The sequence below is a fragment of the Prenolepis imparis genome, unplaced genomic scaffold (genome assembly GCF_030444845.1).
Source record: "Prenolepis imparis isolate NDT839.2.m4 unplaced genomic scaffold, iyPreImpa1.0 SCAF_135, whole genome shotgun sequence".
Classification (NCBI taxonomy): Eukaryota; Metazoa; Arthropoda; class Insecta; order Hymenoptera; family Formicidae; genus Prenolepis; species Prenolepis imparis.
This window is the reverse complement of record NW_028141293.1, coordinates 58,556-80,541: the sequence shown is the minus strand read 5'-3', so window position 1 is coordinate 80,541 and position 21,986 is coordinate 58,556. Positions and strand designations below refer to the sequence as shown.

The following is a 21,986-nucleotide window of genomic DNA, read 5'->3' as shown; positions in this document are numbered from 1 at the left end:
AACGTTCATTTTGCATTACATAGAACAAAGTGTTAAATATAAAAATTACAGAAAGACAAATAAAAACTGTATCGCACTTTTCTTATGTATTTTAAACAAAAACATATAATGCTTTATCTTTAAAATAGGCAATTAATACAAATTTAGCAAATTTTTTTAATAACGTCTTAAAATAAAAGTTTTATAATAAAACCATACTTTAAATAGAAAAAAATGCCAGAATTCTACCAAAAATGCTTTTATAATACATACACAAAATGAATCAATATAAATCACTATATCTATAAGGATAGGTACTTTATGCATAATACTTTGAGCATAATAGCAAATGTGTCAAAAATTGTTCTTAAGCATAAATTTTACTAGTTATGCATAGTACTTATTAATATTGACAGATTTCAATCGCATAACAATGCATAATAACACTTCCACGCAGCATAATGCGATTTTCGCGTAATTATCGCATAAAGCAGTTTTTGTATTTAAAACACTCGGATTTGGGAGAAAACGACGAATTTTTCAAAATTGAACCCCCCTTTTTTTATAGGCTGTTATATGTTATATATTACGTGAAAGATTGAAATAGTATACAAATGCATAAAAACGCATAGATAACGGATTTAACACGCATAATTGGCGCATAATTGCTAGATTTTTCGCGCATAATGAGAGCATTTTCAGACACTTTTTCCTGGCATAATTCATAGGTATTCAAAAGCATAAAGTACCTATCCCTATATATCTAATAAAATTTGACAAACATAAATATATATCAATCTTAATGAAAGTCTATATAAAATAATATTTTTATAACATCAGAAAACAAATCAATTTTTATATCAGAAAACAAATCATTTTTTATAACATCAGAAATCATATTTTTATCACATCAGGAAACGTATAAACATATATGTATTTATAGATACACAAATCGTAGCAAATAGAAGTTATATATTCAATAACTTTATTATACGTTTACCTTTCTTATAACTTAAACTTAACTTTTTTCTGATTATTTTTTTGTTATACGAACACAAATACTTTTGTTTAATGGACATCAGGAGATGTATTATATATATGTTTCCTGGAGGACTTAGGCTAATGCGGACTTTGTCCTCAAAAGGGGACAATCCCAGCACCCATTAGTCTATATACATATATATCATACAGAAAACATTTATCTATTTATCCATGATGTCCCCTTTTCTAGAGAGAAATCTATAAACCTTATTAAGACTTCTGGCTCTTCACCGACCATGTTGGAATTGTGACGTTAGAGGCGAAGAACGCATACGCTAAAATTCTTAAGTCATTTTGAAATAAAGATATTTTAATAAAACAGCACTTCGCATGGCTTTTGCGCACTCTTAAAATACTTTGAAAACTATCCTTTTCCCTTTATAATTAATCAAAAGCTGTAAAATGACTAATATGAGGCCCAGTCCGTCTGATCTTTACACATGCACAGTCATTCCGCATGACAAAATTTAATATCACAATTATTTTACGATTGTTGATTGACTGTCAAGAGAAAAGAATAGTTTCGAGGTATTTTAAAAATGTGTGCTAAAGCCATCCGAAGTAGTGTTTTTTTGAAGTATCTTTTCATTTAAAAATGGCATCTAAATAAAACTTTCAGCGTGTTTTCTCGTCTCTGTCATAATCTAACACATGGCTGTAACGAGGCTCCAGAAGCTTCAAAGATATATAGATACTATATTTTTTATATATTAAGATAAAAATGTATTTTTAAAAAAGATAAAAAAATATATATCTATATATGTATTAGGTGATGTTACTCATCAACGTTATGTTGTACATCATTTTCTTCATTGTCTTGTCCCTTAATCTTGTGTTCTCTTTCTTTTCTTTGTTTCGCAAAACGTAGCCATTCTGCGACTATACCATCAAAATCGGATTCTGTTAGACTTGCGTGACGTAAAATTAAATCTCCTTAAAAAAGAAAATGCATTAAATTAATAAAACTATCAATAAATTTTAAGTTTAGCACAGCTTATATATATATATGTATGTATGTATATATATATATATATATATATCACATACTTCTAACAATTTTTATTATATTTAAGTCACCAACTCGGAAATTGTTTCGAATTCCTTTCATGGAACAATTCATAGCACACTCATTCGTGAAAATTTTTTTCAAAATTCGTTGTATATTATCTCTAGGGTTGTTTCCTCCTATTTTCAACAAATACTCTCTCTGTAAAAATAACGTACATTTTGTACACATAAATTTGCTTTTAAATAAAATGCGATTGCTATAAAATAAGTAATATACAAAGAATTCTTACAAATTGAGTAACTGCCTCTTCTGTAGTTTTCAATAATGATTCAAATTGCTTTATACGTTCTACTGTGCTACAAGGTAAAAATTTCGTGATAATATTGTCATTTACATCAAAATTTGATACACATTTTGTAATAATAGCTTTTTCTATTCTTTTTAAACGTTGGTTTATGTCTTGTAACGTTATGTTTGTTGCTTGCATGTGTACCATTTGTTGTAAATTCTCTGCAATAAGACACATATGCATATGTATATAAAAGTGAATGAAATATCTAACCAGAGCTTAAGCAATCCGAAAATTCAGAATTTATTCTGAAACATTGTGTATAAATAGAGTAGTTCATCTGTAACACAAAACTACAATATTTTTTATTTGTCCGGATTTGAGGGAGTGAAATCACTCCTTGAAGAAAATTTTTACAAAAGTTGCATCTCTTTTATTTTTACAAAATTATGTATAAATAAGTATTGTAAAATTTTAATTTAAATAAATTTAATAAATTTTGAGGGTTTTCTAAATTTTCGTCCCTTGTAAGTGAGTAAAATACTCTGTAAATGAAAAAGAAATAAAAAATTACTTACGTTTTATATTCACATTTTCTTTTAAATCCTCTATACACGGTACATATCCTAAAATATTGCAAATAATGTATTTTATTAGTATCTCATATACATATATAACATATGTGCACACACACACACACACACACACACACACATACCATCAAATATTATGGGTATGTTTTCCATTTCTTCGGCTTCCTTTTCTTTTTGTTTAGACAATGAAACACTTTCCATTCCTAAATATTTGTTACAATAATTATTATAACAACTATTATATTTAGATAATATAAAAAAATATGCGAGTTACCTTTCTTTGACAAAGTCTCATTAAAACGGCTTCCACAACTTTTTTGTGAGACATTATTTGTAGAGAGTATATTATTATTTAAACCAAAGTTGTCAGGACACGATGGTAGAGTAGATGCAATAGCACTCGAACAGTTTTTTTCTGTAAGTCTTTTTCCTAAAAATATATATTTAAAAATCAGACTATTAATAAAATGAGTACCATAAAAAAATAGTAATAGAATATATATATCACAATTTAAAGATCTTTCTTTTTATATGCGGTTACATATGAAACAATCTCTAAAAGTATGTGGCAAGTTTTTCTCCCGCTCTCTGTAACATATTAACCAACATACTAACCATTTTTTAAATTACATTGTATATAAAATAAAGTTCATACTAAAGTAATCTTCACTGATATCTCCTTTCAAAATCGACAAACAATAAAGTATTGATACAACTTGTTTTTCACAAAATATGCATTGTACTATAATTTAAATCTTTCAAAGATTTACAATCTATTTATATTTTTACAAAATTTTGTAAACAGTAACTTAAGCTACTTTAAATTAAAAAATGGTAAATTGTTAAGGACTTTTTGTACCTCAAAAAAAAGGATTGTATATCTATACAAAATATTTATCAAATATTGTAAAATTTGTTAGCATTAATATAATGAGAGCGTTCCATATGTCCACATTCTTATTATCCAAAATTTTAACATTTAGTGATGCGATAATTTTATGGATGCGAGTATATTTTACATACTTTGACAAGATGTACTTTTAATGTTTAATTCTCGAGATTGTGTTTCTTCGTATTCTTCTTCGTCACTGTTATTGCTACGATTACATGAACGTTGTTTTTTATTAAATTTTCGAGATTGTGTTTCTTCGTGTTCTTCATCACTACTGTATCGATTATATGGGCGCGATTGTCTTTTTCCTCGTCCTAATCGTTCGTCATCAGTTGTGTGATAATATGCATCTGATGCACTTTTTCGAGCTGATTCTAATGACGCTGTAAAAAAGAAAGTAAAAATAATGTCAATTTTTCGTATAAGTCGCATCGTGATTGAAAAAAATGCTTTATTCTTAAATTTAATATTAGAATTAAATGTATTTCTTAAATTTCAATTTAGAATTAAATGTATTTCTTAAATTTCAATTTAGAATTAAATGTATTTCTTAAATTTCAATTTAGAATTAAATGTTTTAAATGTTAAAAATATTATATATTAACTTTAAAATTTAATTTCATTACATAAACAAAGCTGTAAATAATAATATATTTTTTAGCTATTAATCTTTATTTGAATAAATTTACAAATAAATTATAGAAACATTTTTCTGCGCTAATACGCGCATTTATTTTGACAATTATTGTAAAATATACGATTATATTAAGTTTTATTTATTGTTTTATTATATAAATAATTTTAAATTTAAGAAAAAATATTTATGATTAAAAATAGAGACTATATAGAGAATGTATAAGTACTTACAACAATATTTTATTATTTCTATCTCATGTCTGCTCCATATGTCGGTATTTGGACTTGCACAATTTGTAATTAAAATTGCGCTATTTGCTGTTCGTGGCGGCCACCAACATTGATCTGTCTCACCTTCTTTACAAAGCCAGGTAGTAGGAATTTCAGAAAATGTACCATCCGACAGAAATTTAACTACTGCATAATTTTTTTTATCTTGTTTGGTATAAGCATCCATTATCTGTTGGTAAATACATATGTATATATATAAACAGTAAATGTTGATCAACATTTCATACAAAGATATAATATCATATCTGTGATATTATAGATATATTATAATATATTCATGCGAAAATATTAATTGCCTAAATTTTAAAAGATTGTACTCACACATTAATGATATCCATAAATGAAAATTCCACAAAAATTACAACGCATATATAACATTTATCTTAAAGACGAAAGATAAAGTAAAATATTTATATTAAAATCATCATAACGTATTAGTTAAAATTAATTTATAAAGTTATGCAAAAATAAAAAATGTAGAATATATCAAATCTACTCAAAATGCATTTTAATTATTACTATGTAAAAGTGATATTGTAACAAACGAATTACTTTCATCAAAAAATTTCAATTTTACGCACTTTCTTTGTATTTGTGTCGCTGGAATTTTAATAATATTAAAACAAGTAATATTTGGTATCATGAATATACCAAGTTTTTCCGAAGGACATGGTTTAGTAAATAGAGATTTAAGATTTAAAAATCGTTGCGCACGAATAAATACAATCCCACGGTCTTCAAAAATTTCCAAAACAAAAATCACAGACATATCATACAGTAAAGCACAATTATCAGCTTTGTTAATAGCAATTTTAAAAGTTTTGAATTGTAGATGAGAAATATTGTTTTTTTGTGTGTAAATAACAATAGGATATTTTTTTTTGTGACACGGTTGAATTGGAAGCTGTAATTCTTCAGATGTATGATTTATTAATTCCTCTAAAGGTTTTCCTGATCGCAATTTTTTCTTAATTTTTTGCATATTATTCTCATATTTGAAACAACTAAAGTTGTCTAAAGAACCAAACATGTTTACATCATTGGCTAGATGAATAAGATTATGCACATTATATGAGAGATATTGGTCACCATAAATATTCCCGTAATTCGATACAAAATGCAATAATAATGAATTTGCATAGTCATTAAATGTCACGCACAATTGTGGATCAATCAATATTCTAATTGCAACACTAAGACATAAAAAGTGATTATAATAAATTGAAGATATCGTGGACTTCATAACTACAATTCCAGTATACAATAAAAACTGACGTAATTCAGTGGCTTTCCATCTATCAATGTCTCGTAAATCTCTAGGTTTTCTCGCAAATTCCACTGGAATATATGGCTTAATCACCATTAAATGTTGTGAAATTAAATTTACACACTCTTTCGATAATCTGAAATGTTTATTTCCCCTTTGCCAAATTTGTAACAATCGTTTTGTAACACCTAAACAAACAAGATGCATATAATCCAGTGGAATTTGCGATATCATTCCAATATGAAGTTTTTCTAATATGGAATCACCTGTATGATGTTCAGGTTGGGCACGATTTTTAAATGCATCATTAGTACGCAACGTATTATGAGTTTGTGGAAAGACTACTCTATTATGAACAAAATCACCTTCTTGTATACATTTAGGACAAGAGAAATATCCTGTATGGCCTTTGGTGCATGTAATAAATACCCTAGCTGGGGCATCGCATAGTATTGCACCAATAGCAACAGTATATTTAGTGTTCAAAACAGTTATTCCATTTTGTGAAAGAGAAATAAAGTCATTGATAAAATCAGTTAAAAATTCGTTTGCATCATTAGGCTTGCACATGCCATGGTACACACCGATTATGAATGGTGATGTGTAAATATCTATTCCTTCTATTGATCCCATAATAGGCCAAAATTGGCTTCCAGAACTTTTACAAAGTGGTAAACCATCTGTATTTATATTTAATGTAATTTCATTTGTTTTTATAAATGTAGAATACATCTGTATTGATCGCTCAAGAGAAGACGAAATACCAAAATGAAAGTAACGACCGTTGCCCATAGATTTAATATGCATAAATGTATTTCGTGGCGTTCTAAGTAGACATCTGACATCATAAGGTAATTCCACATGACCATGTGTTATAAGAATACGAAGTAATTCGTTTGCACAGCTATGTGGAATATTATAATTAATAATTAACATTTGTAAATCCTTCCATAAATTATTCTCATTATTAGAATGGGACATATTTGTTGTAGGTGTATTATGCTTTAATTCAATGTTACATTCTTTTTTGTTATTCGTATCATGTTCTATCTCAAATAATAATTCATGAAATTCATTAGAATCGTTAGATAATATATTATCTTTACAAGATATATTATTGTTACATTCTTCACGAGTTAATGTTGATTCTTTAATATTATTACATGCTTTGTTTGATTCGGCTAATTGTAATAAATTTAAATTTTTATGTAAATTATATTGACAATTGATTAATTGATTCTTTCGTCTTTTAGATAAAAATCTTATGTCCTTTGGCATGTTGAATTAATAATATTTCGTAGTAATAAGTACTAAAATATGCGTGTTGATGTGTTTAAAATAGCTTATATTTGTTGTCGTACAAATTGAAAGAAACCTTTCTTTATATTTCTGAAAATGTTATTCATTCATTATCATTTATTAGCATTAATAAAAAAATGACAATAAAATATATATTAACATGAAAATTTAATGACTTTCTTTGTGAGAAATATATCAAGCTGTCTAGTTAAATGTTAATAAATATCTTCTTGGAAAAAAAACAATTCCTCGGATTTTCAAAATACTTTTAAAAATTATGAAATTCTCAATACATTTTTTGGCGAAATATTAAAATATGTATTATTAAGCAATTTTATCACTCAAAGTATTTGCATTTTATACTGTTAGATTAGAATAGTGCACAACAGGTTTTTTATATGCTTGATACGTCAAACCAAATTCCATATATAAAAAATAAAGTAATACATTTTGACAGAAAACGATAACAAATAGAATTATTTATGTAAATATTACCTTAAATTACTATCAAAGTAATATACCTTCGTTGATGACAATAATTTTCTCACTGTTCCATATACTGCAAAGCACGTACGCACAACACAAATATTTGTTTGACTGGCGGAAAGAAGACAATTTTTGGATTGATATTCAATCGATGTATTTCGTGTACAGCCTGTGACGGATTAAAAAATATGTAAATTAAAGTTATGAATATTTTTATAATACATATGTATATATATATATATATGTGTGTGTGTGTGTGTTGTACAATTTGTTAATATATAAGTATCTTTGATGATTAATTATATACAATATTATACCTAATAATTTGAGGTTATCATCTTTATCGTTATGAAAGTATAGCGAATATTAAAGGAATGCCAAAAGATTTAAAACTCAACTGATTATATACTTTTATATGCATATTTTCACAATCAACAATAACCTCAAATTTATAGGCAGAATAGCTTTATGATAAATTATGAAAAATGTTAACTTAATATTGTATATATTTAGATGAAATTTTTTTTTCTGACTTGATGCAATGTTTAACACATATATATTTAATTAAGAAAAAAAGGATTACCTCAGATAAGAAAAATCACCTCATGTCGCCATATCACTCAGATCACTCCATGCCGCACAGATCGGAAACGGAATTATGGTATGTATAGCAATGGCGTTGCTATACTGTTAAAACAAATCCCGCGTAATTCAAAATACGTAATGTCAATATAATAGTTATGTAGACGTTATATTACATATTTTATAATATCTATGTAAATGTCATATAACATATTATATAACATCTATATAACTTCGATATAACATCTGTTATATAATGTATTATATTTATGTTATGTTGCTGTTACTTTATTGTAACGAGTAAATAACAAAAAAATGTTACAATTATATTACATAGTTATATTGTAGATATATAATGAGATACATAGCCTCAACGTAACTAAGATATAACATCTGTTATATCACAGGTTACTTTTATGTTATATTGCAGTTATATTTTGTGTTTGCTGGGATGTGTTGAGTGACCACAGAGCGTTTTGTCTCATTTTGTCTGATGTTTGACATATGTTCCTTAATTCTAGTTTGTAACCGCCTCTTAGTCTGTCCTACGTATGACGCTGTACAATCTTTGCATTTGATTTTATATATTACATTATTATTTAAATTTGTTGGAGTGGTATCCTTGTGGACTTTAATAATATTGTTTAGCTTATTAAAACATTTGTATCCAACCGCAAATTCAGTACCATGAAATGATTTACAAATATGTTCCGACAAATATTTAATGTAAGGAACCGCTATGAACTTTTTTTCCTTTTTTTCTTCCTTTTTTTTATTATTATTATAAATGTTGTCAGATGTCCTTTTTGAATCTAATTTCGTGAATATTAGTTCCTTTGTTCTGGCCCCTACGTACCTAAATATAAAAGATAGAGGGTATCCGTTCTCTAACAGTGTATCTATTATGTATTTTATATTTTTACTATGGAATTGTGGATGCGACAACAATAGGGCTCTATCCACCAAACCGTAAATAGTACCTATCTTATGGGATAGGGGATGATTTGAAAAATAAGATAAATATCTATCTGAGTGCGTTTTTTTGTGATACCAATCTGTTACAATTCTATTATTCTCTTTTATTATTATTTTTAAATCTAGGAAATTTATTGATCTATTTTCCTCCATTTCACATGTGAATTTAATTCTTTCATGGTATGAATTGAAAATATTTATTATTTTTTGGATCAAATGTTTCGGAGCTAACAACAATATGTCATCAACATATCTGTAATAAAACGATAATTTTTCATCTAATTTAAATAGAGCCTTGTTTTCGATGTCCTGTAAAACAATATCCGCGATTAGATGGAGACAGTGGCGAGCCTATGGGGGTTCCAAAGGTCTGTTTATAAAATACCCCATCAAAACTGAAATATGTAGACGTCAGAACAAATTTCACCATGTTCAAAAATTCATTTCTTGGGATGTCCGTTGAATTTTTTATGTATGACCATCTATTGCTGATTCCCTTTAGCGCTAGATCTATCGGAACGTTCGTGAACAAGGATACCACATCCAATGACATAAGAACACAAGCCTCACTCAATTGTATCTTTGAAAGATTATTAGACAGACAAAAACTGTTTTCCACATTACTTCTTGCTTGCGGTAAGCTCTTGATTAAGATATTATGTATAAAAAGGCCTATAGAATATAGCGGACTATTTATCGATGACACAATGACCCTGAGTGGGTAGCCGATTTTATGAATTTTTGGTATTCCGTATGCTTTAGGAATCAGACTATCACTGGATCTCAATTGGAAATACTGTTTAGACGTGATAAATTCTTTGTCTAACAACTGTTTTAAAATTTTATTTAGTTCAATTTCAATTTTTTTAACCGGATTCTTTTCGACTGTGGAATACGTGTTCGGATCATTAAGTGATTGTTTCATTTGGTTACAAACTAGAATTAAGGAACATATGTCAAACATCAGACAAAATGAGACAAAACGCTCTGTGGTCACTCAACACATTGTTGAAAACAATCATGAATTTGATTGGGATAATGTGAAGATCATGGATCACGAAACGAATTACTATAAGAGGTTGATCTCAGAAAGCATTTTCATAAAACGACAAAAAAACGGGCTTAATGTGATGGAAGATAGCGAATATCTAGATCCTTCTTACTTTCCGTTACTCGATTCGGTGTAAATAATAAAAAATAAACAAATAATATTGTGTTCTAATTGCCTCTTAGTCATATACTCGACATAGATATAAGAATACCACCGCTAGAAATTGATATCATTGTCAGACATACTAAGCTTCGGTCAAGTTAAAAAACATGTTATTCGTACCAATAGTCTTTTTACTTCTGTTTCCGTACTTATATTTTACTGGTTGACATACTCGAAGAAAAATAAGGACTGAGAAAATGTGATCGTACACATGGGTAACATATACACATTAATAGTTTGTAAGATTAATAAGAATTTTTTTAAATTTGTATCATACTTGTAGATTGAATTGCGGCTGAAGAAGTCATAAGTAGATGCACGAAACGTTCCGCATTAAATAAATTAAGTTACAATACTAGACATTAACATCGTCACTTTATTTATTTCCTGCTCGAGAAAAGGCCTAATATTTATTACTTTTTAATTTCTAATTATCGAGCCAATTAATAATTGTATATTATTTGTAATATTATTTATAACATTTATAATTTTTATAACATATTTTTATTATAAAATTTAATTAGAAAATTAACACTTTCCCACTAAACACAATTTATAACATTTATGTTACCTAGAAGTAACACGTAATGTAACAATTGTTATATTAATAATTTATATGAGATATATAACTTGTTACTTTGAAGTAATATTACAATAGTCACATGTAAAAGTATGTAACTGTAACTTAACTTAGTTACTTTAGAGTAATATTACATAAATGTATATTTTAATATAAATATAATGTAACAATGTTATTTTCTTTTAGAATATATTTTATTTAATTATTTTGTTTTTCAAATATCAGAACGAAGTTTATTGGTTGCATCAGTATTAATTGCAGATTTTTGTGAGTCAATTTTATAAATTTATGCATTTATTATATTAAATTAATTTTATATTAAATATAATAAAAGCATTCAAAATAAAATAAATTGAAAAAATTAAGATATATATATATTTACTTTAAATCTTTTAATGAAGAAATATTTTATTAATATATTTAAATTTTTTAAAAAATTTGAATTATATATTATAAATAAAAGGAACACAAATATATTTTCTGAAATATTTCAACATATACCACATTTTTTGTACTCAATAAACTAAAATAAAATGACAAAAAATATGGTATATATCTTTGTATAAATAAAACACTTTAAATAATTGCATATTATGATTGCAACAGTTTTTGATAGTGAAAAAACCGTGTATATATTCCCATTAAATTTAATTTTTTCTAAATAATATAATATTTATAATATACTTATCATTTTTTAACTTTCACAATTTATAATAACAGTGATTATTTTTTATTTGAATTTTCCCGCTTCTTCTAACTCGTAATCAGTTTTGTTAATGATAAAAAAAAACATCAACATCCTTTTCCGTTTCGACGTTTGTACATCGTGCAGCGTGCAGGTACGTAACAAAAACTATATTAAAAATCAACTATATTTAATTATAATCTTCAAATATTTTATTATATTATATTACGTGTTTTTGTCTTTTCGTATCAATTGGCATTATACATATGTTGTTTAATTACAATAAGTTCAGGAAATCTAAAATGTGTTGTTTCTAACCTCAAATAGTAAAAAATATTCAATTACTTAATATTGATTAAGTAAAATTATTTATTTTATTATTTAATAATTATTAACTACAATTAAGAAGTTTTGACTTATTAATATTTATACAAATTATTTGGAATTTTATTAAATTTTATTAATGTGTATTACATCTAAAAAAAAAACTTCTAAAATATTTGAAGCGTAAAGCTGTAAGCAGTTCATATTAACATTTTTCAATGACATAATTGTAACATATGATTCTAAATCTATCTAATTTTATCTATCTCTTCATTTATTTATTGATTTTTAGATTTTAATAATAAAAATGTTTGCTGTTGTTACATTTGACGATGACAGTACATACATCAGAAGTACCAAGTAATTGGCTTATCGATTCTGATGAGGATGGTCCTAGCTGTTGGTGGCTACCTTCCAATACTAAAAATTTATCAACTTTAATATCAAAACGTGTTGAACCGGTTAAATCAACCTGGCAAAGACTAAATGTAAACTTAGGAAGATTTTGTAGTATGAAAATTTTTATTTATTATAAAATTATTAACAGATAAATAAAAAAATTAATTGCGTGCATATATTTTTTAACATAGACACAATTGAGAAAGCTAGGAAAATAGCAGAGGATTCTCAATATACAAGTGCAAATGAAGAAGAGCTAGGAAGAGGACGACGTAAACGATATTCAAAAAAATTAAGTCATTACAGTGACAAAGATTCTAGTCCAGAGAATGTTCAACCACAAAATAAAAATAAATCATCAGGTATTTATCACGTAATTACTATAGTATATCACATTTAAATTTACATTAAAATATATATTTATTACATATATATATTTTTGCTGTATATTATAGAGAATAAATTGCCTGATTTTCCGGAAGAATTTGACAATGACACGACAGATGAATCAAGCAATAACAGTGCTCCTCCAAATAATAATAATAATGTTTCAATAAGAAACAACAATTTAAAAGTAATTCCACAAAGTTCAACATCAAAAAATACTTCAGATGATATTGAAATAATTATTAAAAATTTAGATTGTACGTAAAATAAAATTAGTAAAAGCAAATCTATGTATATGTATTTTACATTGTAATATCTATATATTTTTATTTTCAGATAAAATTGACCAGTTATTACAAATAACTACTAATACAAAACTCTCATTACATGATTTGAAACAGCGCGTGGATCGTATAACTCCTTTTACTAGAATATCTGGTCCAACAGAAAAAGCTAGAGACGTACTACCACTAAAAACAATTAATGAAATAAAGGAGTTTAATGACAATTTGTCAGAAGAAGAAATGCAATTTCAGTTTGTAAGTAAAGTTTAAAGTTATATGTTATATTAAATTAAATTAAAGTGAATAGTAAATCTTTCAATTGTTTTAAATTAAAAGATATAATAATATACTTATAAATTACTATTTATATAATTAACTATATACATTATTTAATATAATATATATTTGTTATAGAAAAATTTTATTTCAAAAATTGGGGGCCAAGGAGCTCGTGATAATATAAAACGAATATTAGAACGATTATTTACAAATGAAGTAGCAATAAAATGCTCATGAAAAGGAAAGAAAAATAATTTTCGTGTAAATAATTTAAATTTAATAATAATAATGAAAGGTAAAAACTTTAGTGAAAAAAAGAATTAACATATTCAATAAGTATAATAATAAGTATATATATGTATGCATGTATAAAATCATCCTAAAGAACTATATTTATAATATTCTGTTGCAGAAATAATTTTAGACACTCATCCAACTGTAAAAGAAATAGAATTTGAAACTGAATGTGCCGATTGGTTGCGTTTTTCCAAACAACGATTCGATCGAGAGAATAAAAAAAAAGAAGTTTGTTGAAGAAGTAAGTTGAAAATTATTTTGAGGAGAGGATATCTATATGCACTAATATATTAGAATTGAGATTGCGCTAATTTTCTCTTTTAAGTATATACATTTAATTATTATAATAAAATAGTTTAAGTTTTCATATTATGCCAAAAGATATTCAGTATTTAACACAACGCAGAAAGCGACAATTAAATTCTTTATATTTTAATGAAATAAGTAATGAATCTTTAATTAAAAGTTTGCCATCGTCATTGTCTTCGGTTGTAAAAGTAAATAGAGAGTCATGTAATCATGCTATTGAGCAAACAGCTTGTGAACCACATTTGAGAACTAATAATGGAGAATTGACTAATGAAATAGCTCAGGAATTAATGTTTAACGAATATGTTGAAAGAAATTATATTTCTAATGACAACGTCGAACAGTGGTCGAATCATAATAATCATTTTTTTGCAAATAATGAAAGAAATAATTATTTTCATGAGTCCAGTGAAAACAGTTCATCAAAAATAAATTCAGAAAATCTAATTAATCGTTTACAAGTATGGGGTTCAAATTTTCAAATATCTCTGTCTGCTATAAATGCATTACTAAGTATTTTACGTGAAAATAATCATTCTGATCTTCCTAAAGATGGTCGAACATTGAAAAAAACTCCAAAAACAACTTGTAAACAAATTCATTTCGGAAATGGTGGTGCATATATGCATTTTGGATTAGAAAATGGATTAAAACGTTGAATTATTAAATATTTTAAAATTTATCCTGATGTAATTTTTCTTCAATTAAATTGTGATGGAGCTTCTATATCAATAAGTTCAACTAGTCAATTTTGGCCATTATTAGTTGCTATTCAAGCTGATTTTTATTCAGAACCATTTTTAGTAGGTATTTTTCATGGCTATTCAAAACCAAAAGATGTTAACGTTTTTCTTCTTCCATTTGTTAATGATATGGAAAATATTGCTAAAAATGGTATAAATGTAAATGGAAAAGTAATTACTGTTATCCTCAATACAATAATCTGTGATGCCCCGGCAAAGGCTTACATAACTTGTACAAAATATCATACTGGATATTTTGGATGCGATAAATGCACTCAGGAAGGCGAATGGAATGGTACAGTGATATTTCCTGAAATTGATAGTCCTTTGAGAACAGATGAATCATTCATTACTATGAAACAAGAAGAGCATCACAATGGAGAGTCCATTTTAACACAGTTAAAAATTGGTATGGTTTCTAATGTAACAATAGACTATATGCATTTAGTATGTCTAGGCGTAATGAAATGTCTCCTTCAATTATGGACTAAAGGTTCGAAGGATCATAAGTTACCAAAAAATTCACTTGATGTATTGAACACTAATCTATTAGCTATCAAAAAATTAATTCCATCGGAATTTGGTAGACAACCAAGAGCTGTAGATATTGTAGACAAATGGAAAGCAACAGAATGCCGTCAATTTCTGTTATACTCTGGACCAATTGTTCTAAAATCGATTAAGCCCAACGTGGGGCCCCAATTTTTGCGACGTCTTTTTCTCCCGACTCGATTAAAAGCCGGAAGAACGGAGCTTGGCCGTCGTCAAAACACAGGGGTTTTAATGTTTCACGCGGCGGAACTAAGCTCGGGGTCGTCCCGCGCGTGCCGCAGCAGAACGCCAGCCGTGCTATTCGCGAGAGACTAGTTTTGGGCGCCAGACGCGGTCTTTCACGCGTCAAACCACAAATCGCGAACCCAACGCAAAGTTTTGGCCGGGAATCCCGCTACGGGCTAACTAGCTCGCCTAACGGCAGAGGGGCAGGGTGGGGTTGCCGAAATTGCTCTAACGGAAGGAACTTACACTCTTTTCGCGATGTGATGAACACCGAAATGACGACACAGACATTTAAGTTGACAGTACTAAAGAAAAGCAGTACGCGATTTAGTTAAGCAAAGCAAAATAATGAAGTTTATTATAAACCAATGTAATAGAAATAAATATAAAAGAAAAACATAATAGCGGATGATAATCAGAGAATAAATTTAATATAACAAAAGATAATAAAGAAAAGTTGAAGATAACAAAATATAACTGGAACCGATATTAATAATGAAGTATAATGGAAGACTATGAAAGTAATAAAGAAATGACTATAAAGACGGAAGATAATATACAAGACACAGTAAATCCAAAATTCTATACAACAGAAAATATTTCGACGATTGAACACAGAGTTATATCCGCGACAAGCTTAAGTCCGAGATACGCGCATCGATAGCATAGACGAATACGAAAGAATAACCGCGACCATACAAATAGACATTATCGAACTGACTTAGATCGCGAACAATCGGAAGTTCGTATCGGCGACGAGACTGGAGGGCGATACAATATCTGGATTAATCTATTTTTCGCGATCCGATGGGTGAAATTCACCGGTGAATCGAGGGCGCCGGAATCTTTTCCGCGCGCTGTCTCTCTCACTCACGCGCTCGACTGCGCTCGCTCTCTCGCTCGTAATCTCTCTCACTCGCGCGCGTTCTCTCTCACTCGCGCGCTCGATTGCGCTCGCTCTCTCGCTCGTAATCTCTCTCTAACGCGCTCGCCGGTGGTCGCGAACTGCGTTATCACTCTCTTTATGTCGAATTTCTTCGCGATGAGATTAACACAAGGTGACGTCCGGACACAGCCGGATAACGCATACAATAACGAGATCCGACAAACATACGCACTAACAAAAGTAATATTAGAGAAAGACGCGACCACCGTGTAATATGAGACGCGACATATGTGATCGAATCCCAGAGAGACGAAGATTTCGCGTTAATATTATTCACTTGCCCGAAGGTGCGAAAGTACTCGCCGCTTGACGTCGATCGCTCTTACACCAAATAGTTTCCCGAATAAGGCAGAGCCCACGCGACAAAACTTCACTAAATAAGACAATCGCGTCAGAACGGACGAGACTCGGATTAACACCGTGACAGACGTGATAATTAGTTGATACGCTTACGAAAGGGTAGCCTCACCGGTACTTCTCCCTTCGACTTGGTCCCTCTTGAGCTCGTCTTTATCGCCAGAATCGAGCTCAGGTCGTCACACGTCTCGCTAAGTTGAGCGGTCGCACCAATCTGCCGGATCTATCGGCCCGAAAATCGACAGCTGGATCAATGCTGCGCACGCGGGGTGCGTACGCGATAACCAATTACGGCGCCGTGCCGTCTACCGTCGTCGCGCGAGATTAGCAAGGCCGTACGGGGGTTCACAGCACCCCTCGTGATGGTGACAAAATATATTTATTCGCGCGGTATTTGCGTAGGGTTTCGAGGCCCTCGCGACCTCGCGCCGCGGGCCTCCCCGCGGTGGCCTTGTGTCCAGTATCCGACGGAGCGGTAATCCGCGGGAGGAAAGTTATCTTCCCGGTCTGGGCCCTTCCGGCGCCTGTTGTCGGGCGCCTCACTGGATCTCCTGTCAGTAGATTGTCAAGGCCGAATTCCTACGTGACGCTTTGTATTTGGTTCCTTCTTTGTTGTTAGGAAGGGCAGTTCTTACGGTTCTCGGCGGTAGGTTTATCTCGCTAATCTCTCCAACCGCGGCTGTCTCTTTCCTGCGACGACAACACCTCTCTCTTTCTTTCTCCAGCGACAATATTCTCTCTCGGTCAGGCTCCCAAAAATAAAGTAAAATACACGCGAATTAGTAACAATTGATACGGGGTTGCTCAGTCTCTCTGGGATTTCCGGTTTCGCTCTCTCGCGATTAGCGTGACCGCTTGGCTTTTTGCCCCGCGATTAGGCTGGGGCGGACGCGCGTCGTGACGACCACGTCACAATATATATATGTCAGGCAAATCAATTATAAATAAAATGCAAATATTTAATTGGGGTATGATAGTATTTTAAAAGATATTCGAAACTCGTGTTTTCAGTAAAAATTAATCTATGTTATACAGTTTTTTTAAATGTTGAAACTAAATAGATTACGATACTACAACTAAGAAAGAAACTCAGAAAGAAAATAATAAATTTACACAATACAAATAACAAATTAACGAAATAAAGATAATATAGCTTTGAAAATTATTTCTAATTATTTAATATGTATGTATATATATATATTTCCAAATCTGTTATTTTTCAAATTAATTTTTATTAAGTTATTTTGCAAATTTTTTCATTGGATTGTTTTCTATTTTATATACCGGGTGTCCCATTTTAAAGGACCCACTCAATCTCAATCAAATATCTCAGAAACACTGCTTTAAATAAAAAAATGTTTCCTACAAAAGTTGTAGGGTTTCGAGGGGGACATAACATAGTAATATTCATATGACCTTGGGCGGCGTCTCCAAGGTCAAGTGAAGGTGAGAATAAATTTTTTAAATGGAAACCCATATTTTTTATTATAACATCTTTTTCTACTAATTAATTTGAACAACTTTTATCTGAAGCATTTTTTTATTTTCTTCAAAATTCACCTTCTCACCTTCAAATTCTCACCTTCACTTGACCTTGGAGATGCCCAAGGTCAAATGAATATTACTATGTTATGTCCCCCTCGAAACCCTACAACTTTTGTAGGAAACATTTTTCGATTTAACGCAGTGTTTCTGACAATGAGATATTTGAGTGGGTCCTTTAAAATGGGACACCTTGTATATATCTGTTATCGAACAAAACTTATATTACAAATCCTCTTTACATTAGTGTTGTACCATAGGCATTTTATCAATTTTTATTAAATAAAAACGTAATAAAAACCGAATTATGTTATTCATGAAAAGTTCACGCAATTTCGTGTAATATAGTTCTTATTTTATTTGATAATGTTTGTATATACAGTTATAAAAACTATAATAAAAACTTTGTTTATAATATTTTTATATTACATATAAAAATTTAACAAAAATATAAGTCTTAATTTTATATGTACGAGGGCAGTTCGATAAGTCAGTGACTTTTACAAGATATGGCACTCAAATCGCAATCTAATTTTATTTCTGATATTTACCATCTTATTTACGTATACACACCAAGTTTCAAGTAGATCTGTCAAATAGAAATTTTTTGACAGCGTTCTAAAGCGGATAAGTTTGTGTTTTTTGCTAAAATGGAAAAAAGTGAATTTCGTGTGCTAATAAAACATTACTTTTTGCGTGGAAAAACCATTAAGGAAACTGAAGAAAAGCTAAAAAAGTATTATGGGGACTCTGCTCCGTCGCATGGAATGGTTCACAAGTGGTTCACTGAATTTCGTTGTGGTCGTACAAGCACGAATGATGCTGAGCACCCGGGACGTCCGAATGAGGTCACAACTGAAGAAACAGTCAATAAAATCCATGATATTGTATTGGACGACCGTCGAGTGAAGATACGCGAGATAGCCAAGATGGTGAACATCTCAAACGAACGTGTTTTTAATATCTTGCATAAACATTTGGGCATGAAGAAGCTGTCGGCCAGATGGGTGCCGCGCTTGCTCACAATCGACCAAAAACCACAACGAAATTCAGTGAACCACTTGTGAACCATTCCATGCGACGGAGCAGAGTCCCCATAATACTTTTTTAGCTTTTCTTCAGTTTCCTTAATGGTTTTTCCACGCAAAAAGTAATGTTTTATTAGCACACGAAATTCACCTTTTTCCATTTTAGCAAAAAACACAAACTTATCCGCTTTAGAACGCTGTCAAAAAATTTCTATTTGACAGATCTACTTGAAACTTGGTGTGTATACTTAAATAAGATGGTAAATATCAGAAATAAAATTAGATTGCGATTTGAGTGCCATATCTTGTAAAAGTCACTGACTTATCGAACTGCCCTCGTATATACTTTATCTATAAGAGAATGTGCGTTGTTTAAACGCTTTCGCTGTTCTCGTCCTATAGCAGTGAGATTGAATATAAAATTGGGTATAAAAATATATTTTTCATCCTTATTCTGAAAGTTGGTCTGGAACTGAAAAACATTTGTTTTTTAAATAATAAATATTTTATAAGATATGAAAGCATATTTAACTAATCGTGATTATTAAATTTCAACAATGAAGTTAAAAATAAATATTATTTTCTCTATTTATATGTTAATAAATCTATTTATATAAGGAATATTTAATTATGGACGTTTTTTGTGTTTATTACAATGCAAGACATTTTGTAGCTGAAAGAATTTCAAATAAAGGAAATTCATTTAATGATTGTTGTAATCATGGCGCAGTATATCTTGACCCATTACCTGAAATACCTTTATATCTTCGTTCGTTATTTGACGGAAGTAATAATAAATCCATCAATTTTTTTAAACATATTCGTAATTACAATAGTTCAATTTTATTTGCATCGTTTAATGCTAATTTAAATAATTTTCAAGAAAGACGACCTGGTCCATATTGTTTTAAAATACAAGGACAGATTTATTATCAAATTAATACAGCATTGTATGCTGCACAAAATGAAAATCCAACTTATGGCCAACTTTTTATTGTAGATGACATCAGCTTTAAATCAAGTTACTATGTTAATAGACTATTTCTCATTAAACTTACGAGATGAAGAAGCAAGACAGTATTTATATATAGAAATTCCAAGTTATTATACATTTAAAAAAGAGAAAATTAATGGTAGAAATGTATCGCGTTGGGTTAAACGTAAGAGTCATTATAATTGTGTAGGACGAATATATTCCGTTAGTTCAACACAAACAGAATTATATCATTTACGGTTATTATTACTCACAGTAAAAGGGCCTACAAGTTTTAATGATTTGAGAACTATAAATGGAGAATTTTGTCAATCATTTTCAGCGGCATGTTTGACGTTAGGTTTAATCGAAGATGATGAATGGAAACGAGCTATGAATGAAGCTGTCGGATGGATGATGCCTCGACAACTTCGTAGATTATTTATACGTATATTATTACATTGTCAGCCATTACATCCTGAAGAGTTATGGGAAAATTTTAAAGTAGCAAGTCTGAAGATTACGTTCGACATTTTGGTATGTTACAAGGACAAAAAAAAGCTTATGCACAAATTAATAGTATGCTTCGTGCTGAAGGTAAAAGTCTTGCTGATTTTCTACAATTGGAACAATTAATAGAAAATGTTGGAGAGGAAAATTACATGACAATTGAAGAAGCTATGGAAATAGGCAACAAACAATACAAACAATTAAATGACAAACAAAAAGAAATAGTCGATCTTTTATTAAATAGATTAGATAATATTAATAATCTCAACAATAATTGTTTTTATATTGATGGTCCAGGTGCATCAGGTAAAACATTTATATACACAACTATCTATCATTTAGCTAGAATTAGAAATAAACGCGTATGTACAATGGCTTTTACAGGTATTGCAGCGATATTACTACCTACTGGAAAAACAGTTCATAAGACATTTGGATTACCAGTTCCGTTATTTGCTGATTCTTCATCTGCTATTAAAATTCAGTCTAAAGAAGCTCAATATTTAAAGGAATCTGATATTTATATTTGGGATGAAGCACCAATGGCACCACGATATGCTTTAGAGATTATGAATAAAACATTGCGTGATATTATAAATAAATAATAATTTTCCTTTTGGTGGAAAAATTGTTTTATTAGGTGGTGATTTCAGACAACTCTTGCCTACTAAAGTACATGCTACTCGAAGTAAAATTGTAAATCTTTCTATTAAATTTAGTTCTACTTGGAAACATTTCACAAAATTTTTTTTAACAGAAAATATGCGAGTTCTTCCGAAAGAAAGTGAATTTGCAAATTTTTTAATGAATATGGGTGATGGTAAATTAAATGATTTCAATGATAATATACAAATTTTTGAATGTTGTATAGCGCCTATTAATGCTGATATTATAGAAGATATATATGGTGATTTAATACGAAAAAAGGAGTTTGCTAATGTAGCTAAATGTGCGATACTTTTTTTTTCTGCAAGAAATGTTGATGTAGATGAAATCAATAAGAAAGTTCTTGAA

The 21,986-nt window shown here is 29.5% G+C and overlaps 1 protein-coding gene across 5 annotated transcripts; it reads right to left on the bottom strand.

Moving 5' to 3' along the window:
• Positions 1–64: 64 nt before the first annotated feature.
• LOC145947748 (uncharacterized) lies at positions 65–8,798 on the bottom strand. Of its 5 annotated transcripts, XM_083057524.1 has the most exons (11): positions 8,366–8,589; positions 7,818–7,951; positions 5,052–5,112; positions 4,671–4,899; positions 3,935–4,186; positions 3,186–3,341; positions 3,037–3,114; positions 2,897–2,944; positions 2,319–2,539; positions 2,068–2,227; positions 65–1,953 (listed from the first exon to the last, which is right to left on the bottom strand). In XM_083057524.1, the coding sequence occupies exons 4-11, from the start codon at positions 4,894–4,896 to the stop codon at positions 1,796–1,798; spliced, it is 1,299 nt and encodes a 432-aa protein (XP_082913650.1). In that variant the 5' UTR covers positions 4,897–4,899; positions 5,052–5,112; positions 7,818–7,951; positions 8,366–8,589; the 3' UTR covers positions 65–1,795. The 5 variants fall into 5 exon arrangements, with proteins under 5 accessions (XP_082913650.1, XP_082913651.1, XP_082913652.1 ...); XM_083057525.1 differs by lacking the exon at positions 5,052–5,112 and having other exon boundaries at positions 7,792–7,951; XM_083057526.1 differs by lacking the exon at positions 5,052–5,112.
• Positions 8,799–21,986: the final 13,188 nt, after the last annotated feature.